Genomic DNA, 12,212 nt, shown 5'->3' with positions numbered 1-12,212 from the left:
ATAAGTGTTATCAGATTTTCTTTTAATCATACTTTTAACTTTTTTCTTTTTAATCAATAGGTATATACTGTAATATATTATGTATACTTTACGTTCACGTTCATTTCGTAATAACAACATCAATGCCGACCACAACGACAATATTACATACAACGATAATGCACTAATGGAAAACATACAATATAATTAGGTATTAAAGTAGGTATTACGGTAAGCACTAAAGTACTACTTTCTGTAGGGTTACTTAATGTATATACCTATATTTTACTCTTTTGTTTTATTGTGCGGAGAGGGTTCTTTTGAACTTCGATGATATATATTTTTGTGCTATGGTAGAGATAAAAAAAATCACATTCTTCTGCAGCGTAACGCGTTTTAAAAGTTAATTACAGTTTTTAAAAATAAGTTTAAATTGATATTTATGTAGGTATAACGATAATAACTGTATGTTCCGCCATTCATTATCTGTAGGTATATAAGACTATAAAAGAAAAAATTCAAAACAAAACGAATAAATAAATTAAATTAAATCACCAGCGTTTCTTTTCTCTTCTAATTACAATATATTATATCCATGTAGGTAGCCTGGTAGGCGTGTACTTGCCTTCTACAATAATTAAGATGTTACGAGTTATGCTATAAACGCCCCGGCCGACCGACTACTAAATATCAGCTATGTACGCGATGACAGGAATGAGAAGATAAAAAAAAAATACGTATATTAGGTAGGTATTATTCAGAGACAAATTCACACAGCTGTTGCAAAACTATGCTATTGAACCAATAGGGTTTAGTCAAAATGTTTCGATGCAGTTTTTGAACTGAAAATGTTATTACATTTTGAGGTTAGTGTTTCCGAAATGAGTGTTGGTGAGAATGTTCAAATTCACTGATTGAAATTAAATGACTTAATAGTAAACATGTATTACATAATCGGTTTGCTCACACTGTTCATAGTAAGTTACCTCCGAGACATCACTAATTATTTTGTAATATCTAACTCATTCTCATTTAAAAAGTTGATTTTAAATCAATGATTTACAGCCCTTACTGAATTTGAAAATGATTAAAAAGTTGTCATTCTTTTAAATTTTCACTGGGACCAAGAATCATGAATATGTATAATTGTATAAATTCATATTGGTTTTACAATGATGTATGTTTTTATCTTTTAAAAAAGTAAAAATGGTTCAATTTTCAACTTACAAGTTATTTAAGGTGGAGACTTGAATTTTTCATCAAGTATACGAGTATGTATTCAAATTTTCTAGACACGAAAATTTTAATTTTTTACCATATAATAATATACATGTCAGCTCTTTTTGTAGTACTTACAGTCATTCAAATGTCTTTTCATTTTCTTTTATTTATGTATGATATAAAATATAAAATGTTTCTGAGAAAAAATTTGACAATAATTAAATACAAGGTTCCTCATAAGTTGTTCTTACTGTAACCAACAAATATCAAACATACGTATGCACAAACTTCTATGAGGACACGTGCCTATTAAGTTCAAATTTTGAGAAAATTCGATACTTTAACAATAAATAACGATTATAGTTGTTTTGTCGGAATTTAAAAAATATTATTCAAAGCACCTAAAAACTTTTCTCTATATTTTCTCTATAGAGTCTCTATATAGGTAGTTTATAGGATCAATGTTTATGATTAATACTATAGGAGTCCAGCTTCTGTTACAACATAATTGTATAATCCATAATTTTTTTCTTCTTAAAATGCACTTTCTTGAAGGGGCTTACCCCTCCCTCCAGATTTATTTATATAATATTATACTATTTAAGTTCTTTAATTTATATGCACTTTTTATTCACCCTTTTTCCTCTATCTATTTATTATTTTTATACTATACTAGTGTTAATTTATTTTTATAATTGTTCAGGTTAATCCCAAGTAGTAGTCACATTTGAATAATCATTCATTGTTATTTGTTTGAACTTTATTGCTATACGTTTTTTTGGGATTAAAAATTCTCGTAGATCGCAGTCTCCGATCCGCATTACTGCATTAGAATATACTCTGATATATATATAGGTATTGGACGCAGATACACGCACGCATGTTCAGAAAAGACGATTTTCTGAGAGGTACCGCCAGCTATTCATGTACAATTGGTAGCCAAATAAACATATCGATAAAATGCGGCGTGTCGCGTGTACATATGGTGGAACTACGCAATATATTATATGTACATGAATTAATACGTACCTGCGCGTATTTATGTCCACTCAAAAGCCACTCGGTACACGTTTTATTCCTCGAACAATAGAGCCGACGTATCTGGACCGATTCCAAGCCCGAGTGGGCATTTTCCCGCGACGGTGTAATACAACTCAGCCGTTGCACGGGATAGAAAGAAATCGAAAACACGGCAATATAATATGCTGGCGAAATCCTGATGCGATCGACAGTGCCGGAACTAAATCTCGTATGTGGCTGAGGTATAATAAATTATTAAGCTAACCAGAGGGCTACAACTATAGAACAAAAAAAAATTATTCAATTGTGTGGGCTGTGGTTTTATTCTACATCAGCATACTATTGTAACTCTATATTATACGTACCTAGACTAAACACTGTATAGGTATAATTCTTCGATACACGTTGATGACATCCGATTTTAATTAACATTTGTTCCATAACATTATAATAATACATAGATACTTCAGCATTTGTATATTTTGACATTTTGTACCACTTCCTACAAGACTTGTTACTCACATAAAATAGTTGTTACATATGTTCATTCACGCATTTGCAACATGTTTATAGTCCGGGACCAAAACATTTAATCAGATTATATTTTAAAAAAATATATCGAATATGAGAAAAACTGAAATTAGGTATGATATCGGCTCGTGGGGGGAGGGGAGTATTGGTGATCCTCGTACTAATATTCAAAGCACATGCTCGCCCTCCAAAGAAACTACATATCTAACATTAAAAAAAGAAAAATTGTTGTTCATTTGTTAATCGTTTCTTTCCTCAGATATGAGTTTTTTTCAGTTGCTTACAAATGTACATCAAAAGTAATGCTCCAGCCTGGATAAATCCATCAAAAAGCAATATGTATATATTATTAAAAAACATTCAAGTTTTCAAATTTGCCATCATTTGTTACACTACGTAGGTACTATGAGGCCGTCACAGGACATTTAAGATGTTTAAAATGTTAAATAGTATAAAATTAAATTAAAATAACTAGTTCATGATTTTATAGTCAATTTATCACATAGTTATATTATATGCAAAGATAACACATTATTATTTTCTGAATGCAAGGGTTTTTTTAATATTTTTAATATGTCCATAGACCTTATTAGAGTATAAGGTCTATGAATATGTCAATTTTGCACATAGAAGACCTATGCCACACAATAGAGAACTTTAATTAGGGTTAACCGACAATTAACCAGACATTGTAAGAACTAGCCTTAGTATGAAATAAAGATAAAATAAACTAAACATATTAATATAAATGTTATTATTTTGAATTTAGATTATAATTAATCAAACAATTTGAGTAGAGAGCAGTATTATTTATAGTTGAAAAATAATATTTTATAAATTGCAAATTATGTAATTTTTGAATTGGCCTAGGGGTTGACAATCAAGATTTGTAATAGTAGGCTTTAAGTTAAATTCTATATTTTAGGATATTATAATATTTTTGATAAGGTTACAGTCCCTTATGTAAATTGTAAATAATAAAAGGTTATCTTTTTTTGTACCTACAAGTGGATTTTTTTTCATAGTTCTACAGATAGCTTACAAATATTTTTTTAAAAAAAGCAAACATTACGTAAAAATTTCAGGATAACTAATAAGTTAAATAATATAAACATATATTTCATACTTGCAATGCAAAAGATAAAAATGTTTTAATACAGTAAAATAAAAATGTAATTTATCACAAAATGAATCTTTATATTAATTACTTCATTGATTTTTTCTTTTTGATTGCTTTAGTAATTTTGTTCTGTAAAGTACATATAAAAATAAAAATTATACCATCATCAAAAAATGCAAACAAATATTACATATTTATGCTAATTCATACTCACATTTATAGCTTTTGGGGATTTATTTTTATTTTTATTTTTGTTTTGTGGAATATCCTTTTCTACATTTGTGTCAATAGTTTCTTCCTTTTCTTGCTTCTTTTTCTTTTTTGACTAATTAATTAAATACAATTACTATAGGAATAAAACACAATATATTTTTTATACACTGAGATACCTGTAATTTTTTAGTTTCTTCAAATTCCATCAAGTATTCTTCTTCAGCGTCATCACCCTTTTCACCTTCAGAATCAGCTTCATCAGATTCTAAACCATCATTTTTAATTTCATCCTTCTCAATTTCATCATCTATTGAAACGTCAGATTTCTATAATTTAAAATAGTTTAGAATTAATGCATAATTTTAAAGTTTACAATATAATAAATAGAAATATAATGCATATTATAGTTTAATTATAGAGGAGTTCTTTACTCCCATGTATATTTTTTCTGATCGCTCATATTATATATCAAGTATAAACTATGTACGTTAGTATGTCTATCCATGTTTCATAATGCTGAGAATCAAAATTCAAATGTTTGAACATATCTACAATTGTGTTTTTAGGGCCCATTTTACAAATTTTACTACTTAGTTTGTCTATTTCACAATATTATGATTATTATTTTTCAAACAATTCTAAAAAAAAAAACCTACACAATTATCTTTAAGTGGTTCACAATTGAATTTATGGCAAAAGTAACATGATTATTATGTACATTTATTTTTTAACGCATTTATTTTGCATATCAAGGTTTTTTTAGTGCATACAAAACCCCTACTCCCTTTATTAAAGAATTATTGAAACAACTAACTTCATCCTCTTCATTATCATCCTCAATACCAGATTCGTCACTGTCATTTTGTTTATTTTTTTTAACATTAACATTAACATCATCGTCATCATCAAAATCTGATTCTTCTTCAGATCCCTATAAAAAAAAAAACCAAAATTAACCATGCTCAAATATTATAAGTAAGGCTCATGAGCTCACCGACAAAACTGTGACATCACCATTTGGTTTTACTAATACACGTTTTCCAAACAATTCACCTTCAACTTCTTTATCCTTAGAATACAATTTAGATTTAGTATATGGTCCTTGAACTTCATTCCTAGATACTAAAATATAATTTGTTAATAAAAATACATTTTTTTCTTTCAAGTAGATACTAACTCAATGAATAATATACAGGTAACGATTCAGATGTTGGACCTTTAATCAACAGACACCTGATATTTTTTAGACCACCCGGATAACTATGTGCTAAATTATTAAAGGTAGCTACGATATTTTCCGCAACTTGTTGAGCAGTTTGTTTCATATGACCAACCTAGAATAATTACAACTTCTCATAATTATATTTATGAACATCAAATGTTTCATTAAACAATAAATATTATAAATGAATAACATAAAATATTTTACATAGCATTGAGGTTATACCCAACTAAAAAACAACAATATAAACAAGGTAAACTTGACTAAATAACATACTTGAACAGTTTTTGTAGTGCCCTTGTAATCGAGGAAAAAAGATGTTTTATGTAACTTTGATTCTATTTCAGCTTTTAAGTGCTTTTTTGCCAATTTAACAGTAATTGGGAGCCTGAAAAAGTAATGATTACCACAAAATAATAGATTTTTCTTCATTTTTTAAAGGCCATATCACAAAATGTATAATCTACTTACTTTCTTTTAATATAAAATTCTTTTCCTAATTTCTTAACCAAAAATCCACTTATTTTCTGATCAATTAAAAATATATCATGTGAATTACACAAATTTCTTCTAGCCTCATATTCATTAAACTCCACTCGAATTTGTCTTGCAGGCAAAATCTTAAAAAAATACATATATTATTACACATTACTATCACTGGAAAAATTATACATCAATATAGATACAAAATAACCTATTGGTTATGAGAACAATTCAATTTTGGTGTCCCAGATTTCTTAAAATTTAATCTGGCCACCCTAACCTACATCCTACCTAGTTTTTAATTTTATAATTTGGGTACGTTCAAGTTTTTATTCCCTTATAAATTGCTATTGTGTTATCCACACAAAAATGTCTTAATTATAATATTAATAAATTTATATTAGAGAACATAAGATAATCCATTTAACCTCGTGTAGGTTACATATTTACCGATATCAAATTAACTTACAGTTTTTATATTTTTAATGCCATTTTTAGCCAATAAATCTTTATAATGATGATAAGTTTTCTCATGGTCCACATTCCGACCACGCACAAGATCTGGTACTATGAGGCATATATCTGTTGTATCAGTTATCAGTGAATTCGGTAATGCACTATAAAATACAATATTTATTAGTCATTTAAAAAATATTTTGAGATTCAAAAAAAAAATTTTAAACATACATTCGAACAACACGTTTTGGACCGACTCCCATTTTAACTGCAGTAATTACTAAATGTATAGGTGTAGCATCGTCCCATAATTCATTTTTAGGTAAAGTTGAATCATTTTTTATCAATGTAAAAAGTCCATTGACAGCTGCCTCAACCTGAAAATTAGATATGTATATTACACAATTTAATATTATTAAAAATTATCTTTATCTAATAATACAAATCATATTAATTTACTTTTTTTATATCAAGTTTAGGATCGCTCTCATTAGTATTCACTTCCGTCGTTAGTTTGGATTCCAGTACCTTTGATTTCATTGAAAGTTTTGATGCACCATCAGCTATATCTTTCTTAGGTTTCTTCTGTTTGGGTTCCACAACAGTCTTCTTGTCCCCTTTTTTCTTAACGTCAACTTTATTTTTAGGTACCTTACCGTCTGCTTTTATTTTATCCTTAGCTGCACTTTTTTTAACTTGTTTAGGCTCTTTTGAACAAGATATCCCTGTAAGATCGTTGCCAGACTTCAGATCTTCAAACGCATCAGAGATTTTCACTATGTTTTTCAAAACTCCACCAGTAGGTTTCGAAAACTTTTTTTTCTGTATAGCCCCTCCTAAAAGTTTTTTTGAAGGCATTTTTTTTGATGGAACAGTTTTTACTTTCATTATAAATGTATGGATGAAATTTCATAAAACAGTTAACACTGATCTGACGACAGACGGATGAAAAAGGAATGATTCAAAGAACACGTGCTATTCAGTATACACAAACCAAAACAAACCAAGTCGAAAAACTCTTTATCATTATCAGCACGTCAGTGTGCCGTTTTAACAGAAACTAAATTACCCTTACTTGGAACACGATTACAGGAGTTAACTTTTTTTACAGAACATGTTATTAATATCCACGGCCAAAGATTGTACTATTATTTTCATCGTGATATTATCTAATATGTTCATAATCATAATATTATTAAATTAACGAATGGATCTCCACAAGAAAGACTTTTTCGGATCCGTATATAAAATTGCCTATGTTGGCCCCTTTTCAGCAATTTACAAAATAATAATATACTAATATATGACTCATGATATGACTGATGATGACATTATTATAATATTATATATATTTAATTATGCATGGAAATTATTCGATGTTATTATGCCAGTTTAGACATATTGTACACTGCACAGTGGTATAAAATTGTATCCTACGACCTACACATAGTATTAAAAAAAAAAATTATTCAATATTGTAAGAAAATTAATTAAATATTTAAGAATATAATTTAGTATGAATTGTAACTACATTATTTTTAATTTAAATTATTTTTGGTCACTAATCGTACATAAGGATAAGTAGCATGACTTCAAAAATTAAATTAAATCTTGTAATTTGTTTTTTTAAATGTTCTTTGAAATTAATAAGCCATTTAAACATTGGCGATAGTATTCAACAAATGAATTAGGATAAGTTAACAAAAAAAAAATAGGTACCGTATTTTAATATCATTACATAATACATAGGTACTAATTAGAACTATATGACAGCATACCTGCCATACCTAATATTTATTAGTAAATTAAAAGTGAAATGGTTTTATTCATGTACGTATATAATCATAGAAAAGATCATAATATATTCTATGATATAATATGATCATCATTTAAAATTTAATAACATATAATTCATAACAAAAATAATAGGTAATACATTATTTTTCAACAATAAAAATTAATATTAAGAAATTCATTTTGTCTTAACACTATAAGAATGATTTTAAGTTGAATAGACATTTAAAATATCACTCGTACTGTTAAGTAAGGATTTTTTTATTATATTACTTACTGTTTTTAATTACGATCATATATTGTATTGAAATATTTTACTTTAAATGTGGGTAGGTATTAATGTGTCAGTGGACAGTCTCCTTTTCATGTACTACATATCTTCTTTAATCATTATCATAATATTGTTACTTATTGTTTTTGTGTGTAAACAGATTGTAATATTTTATTAAATAAAAAAAAAAGGGCCTTAAGAAATAATACTCCTATAGTCCTATGATTGTTAAGGCCACTACAAAGTACAAACCCTATACATGATTCACCAAAACAACATTAGCGATTGACAAAAATCAACGTACCTACTTCTAATAGTTCTAATTAATAAATGTAAAGGTTTATGATTTAAGAAAGAAGTTTATTTTGCATCGGTCTGAACATATATTCAATATATTTAACTATTTTTAATATATTTAATGAAAACAATTAAGGGGATTCGATACCGACCATTTTTTCGACTAAAACATCCAATCTTTTGTCCATAAATCTGATGGACCTAATAATGCGATAAGACTTTTAAAAACTGATTTGAATTCGTAATTATGTCTTCTTGAGATCGGCCACATCACTTTTTCAAATTTCGGCCCCTAATCTGTATAATATGGATTTAGAAATTGTGAAACTTAAAAAAATGTAAGTTTTGATTACACTGAATTAAAATTGTAAATTCATAGGCCGATCTCAAGAAGACATACTAACAAATTCAAGGTCCTTAAAAACGGTCGGTATCGAATCCCCTTAATATATTGATAAAATTTAAAATGTTTACTTTACCGTAAACATTTGCTAAAATTGAAAAAGTGCTCCGACAGATACAAAGTAATTTTGTTCATGTATTCAAAGATTTCAAACATCTTTACATTTTTAAATCGGACCTTTCGAAGTACCTACCTACTTACATTTTTGTCAGGCGTATACTTCTATATATATGTATATACATTAATGTTATTATTTTTTGTATATTTTGTTTTAATCTTAACATTTTTCATTAACTTACCTCTCGTTGTCTTTCGATTTTTCGTTGTGTTCAGATATTCTCATATATGACTCTTTACTCAATACCGGATACATATATCATACATTCTCACTGATGAATGGGGATTTCGGTTTTCGTGGCTGGGTAGGATACGTTATGGTTCGTGCTCAACCACATTATCTTGCCAAACAGAGTTGCGAAGAGATACAGTGTAATTATTATGGACAATATGAAATGGTGATTTAAATCATAACAGTAGTCATAATAAAACAGTGCAGCAATGTACATATTTTGCCTATATTATACGCCGAGCTACACTATAATATGTTAGCATGAAGTATTTACTATTTACAGCAATATACGTAGTATAATTAATGCAATATATTATATTTTAACATTTTTTGGAGTTATACAAAACAAATTGTTATCAGTATTTACACTGATTTTTAGCGTAGTTTATAGGTATCCTAGATATTAAATATTTTACGACCATATAATATAATATTAATATATTATATTATAATGTAAGCATATAGATAAAAGCAATTATTTGAGATTGTTAATTGAGGCGCACTAAAATTTTTTAAACGCAATACCAATTGATCATTATCAAAAAATTGAACATTCAATAACACACGCATAAAAATTAGCCAATTTCGAAAATTGTCGAGATTTTGAACTTTAAATGTCTATAAAAAAAAATCCTTCCCGTGTATCTAAAATGAATATTTAATATTTATATACAATTTTTATCGACGTTTACAGAAATATTTTATTTTTCAAATCTCTATAATATATTATCAACTCAAAAACAGTCAAAATATTTTAAAAATTGCATCAAAATGTCAAGTTTTAACGATTATTTATTTTGAGTTACAAAATTGCATAAAATTTCCCGTTTTCCTACAATTTTTTCCTCGATAATTTTGAAAAATACTGAGAACTTTGTCCTCTTGAACATACTAATTAGGAAAACTGAAACTACACTCAAAGTTGGAGATCGAACCATTTTTCTATTACATACACCTATTATATGTATACAATATACATAGACACATAGGTAGTACAATAGTACATTATACACACAAAAAAAACACACACATCATTGTATAATCAATACATTCATCGCTCTTCGCTCAGAAATTAAAACACATCATGAGATATACTTAGTTACCTACTTACTTATAAGCTGGCAAACCAACCGTCTTCACCTAGAATCGTTTTTCATATGCAATGATTTATCATTGAATTCAAAGTTAACTCATAGGCATATTTAATTTCCACCCCACCTCCTTTTTAATATCAGAGCCGATTGAGGTATTATCAAATTTTAAGTTTAGAACCACCTCCAAACATATTCATCTGAATAACAAGCTCCTTATTTACAAAATGCTTCTTAAACCAATATGGGTCTATGGTATACAGCTCTGGAGATCAGCAAAACCTACCAACATCAATAGAATACAAACCTATCAATCCAAAACTCTAAGACAAATCACTAAAGCACCATACTACGTTTCCAATCACACACTCCATCATGATCTTTCCATACCCTTTGTAGCAGACGTGGCTAAGACACACTACAAAAGATTCCATAACCGTCTTTTAAATCATAGAAACCCACTCATGCACATCTCTTCCTTGACTATCCCAGGTAATCCTCCCAAACGGCTAAAACGCAAATGGTGTAGAAACCTACTGAATGATTAAATTTTAATACTCATGTCTTTTTTTGTTTGTTAATGTAGTACCTCCACTGGGTGGCTTCTACGCTGTTATATACTTATATCTAGATTGTTATTTTTATTTTTTTTTCTTCTACTTTCCAATTTCATCAATTGTTCTTATTGTTCTTTTTGTAACAGATTGAATAAAACATTTATATATAAAAAAAAAAAGGTTAGAACTAAGAATTTTATCTAGTAATATATTAAATTTACAATTTTAAAACCTAATGACTTCCTTTAATTATAAAATTTAAATATCAAAATAAAACTCTAGATCTCTAAGAAAGTCTCTAGATAGGTTACGTTCTCATATATCAATTTACCAATATTATTAAACCGTATGAGAATAGGAAATTACAACTCTAAATAAAGTTCATTTGTATTTATTAAACACATTTAAGTAAACATTTCATTAATATATAAGAAAAATTGATTATGAATTTTATCAATAATATAGGTACACAGCTAAATATTTTGGATATATATGTATATATATAAACCTATATGACATAATATACATATATATATATACACACATATGTTATCACTGAAGTCTCAAATGTTACTTTAAACAAAATTATGTTGCATAAAAACAAAAAAAAACCTTTATGCAAGTCTTAAAAATTTAAACATAATATAATATTATAAATTATTCAAATGTGCATGGCAGGTTGTATAGTACAATAGAAAATACACAAATACAATAATAACAATAATTATAATAACAAAATACCAATAATATGTTAGGTAATTAATAATATATTTTACCATGCTATTACGTAAACTGAAAACTTGTTAACAATGCCGAATCATGGGTAAATAACAAAAAGAATAATTTTTTTATTACAAAAATAGCTTAATATATGAAAATAAGATATAAATAATTTATTTAGATGGTTTTTTTTTCTGATAAGCATTGCAAAGCATTGATTGATGTATAAATATTATATATATTTTGCTTGCAGTAGCTTGAAAATAACTATTACCTTTAAGGTACTATGGACTATGAATTATGGTAGGTACTGGGAACTCATTTTTTTTAAATCTATTATTAATTATTATTACACACATATATTATATATATATATAAATGCACCTTATACATGGCACATTAATTAACAATTTGAATAAATAATGGAACAAAATTTACAAAACCAAAATAATGATTAAGAGATTAGATTGGGCGGATTATAAGTG

The 12,212-nt window shown here is 27.4% G+C and overlaps 1 protein-coding gene across 1 annotated transcript; it reads right to left on the bottom strand.

Annotated features, from left to right (window-relative positions):
* Window positions 1-3,955: 3,955 nt before the first annotated feature.
* On the bottom strand, window positions 3,956-7,240 carry LOC111038152 (ribosomal L1 domain-containing protein CG13096-like). Its single transcript, XM_022321130.1, has 11 exons — window positions 6,705-7,240; window positions 6,477-6,622; window positions 6,259-6,406; window positions 5,778-5,926; window positions 5,583-5,694; window positions 5,262-5,418; window positions 5,079-5,206; window positions 4,899-5,015; window positions 4,261-4,410; window positions 4,086-4,196; window positions 3,956-4,000 (listed from the first exon to the last, which is right to left on the bottom strand). The coding sequence occupies exons 1-11, from the start codon at window positions 7,131-7,133 to the stop codon at window positions 3,956-3,958; spliced, it is 1,692 nt and encodes a 563-aa protein (XP_022176822.1). The 5' UTR covers window positions 7,134-7,240.
* Between the last annotated feature and the right edge of the window lie 4,972 nt (window positions 7,241-12,212).

Source organism: Myzus persicae, unplaced genomic scaffold (genome assembly GCF_001856785.1).
Source record: "Myzus persicae strain clone G006 unplaced genomic scaffold, MPER_G0061.0, whole genome shotgun sequence".
In the NCBI taxonomy this organism is placed as follows: domain Eukaryota; kingdom Metazoa; phylum Arthropoda; class Insecta; order Hemiptera; family Aphididae; genus Myzus; species Myzus persicae.
This window is presented reverse-complemented; position numbering and strand designations above follow the sequence as displayed.

Excerpts from the sequence above, each read along its gene's own strand:
- LOC111038152 (XM_022321130.1), bottom strand. The coding sequence starts at position 7,133 with ATGAAAGTAAAAACTGTTCCATCAAAAAAAATGCCTTCAAAAAAACTT. Across the intron at positions 5,207-5,261 it reads ACCTGTATATTATTCATTGA|TATCTAGGAATGAAGTTCAA; the intron begins GTTAGTATCTAC and ends ATTATATTTTAG. Across the intron at positions 4,197-4,260 it reads AAGAAACTAAAAAATTACAG|TCAAAAAAGAAAAAGAAGCA; the intron begins GTATCTCAGTGT and ends TTAATTAATTAG.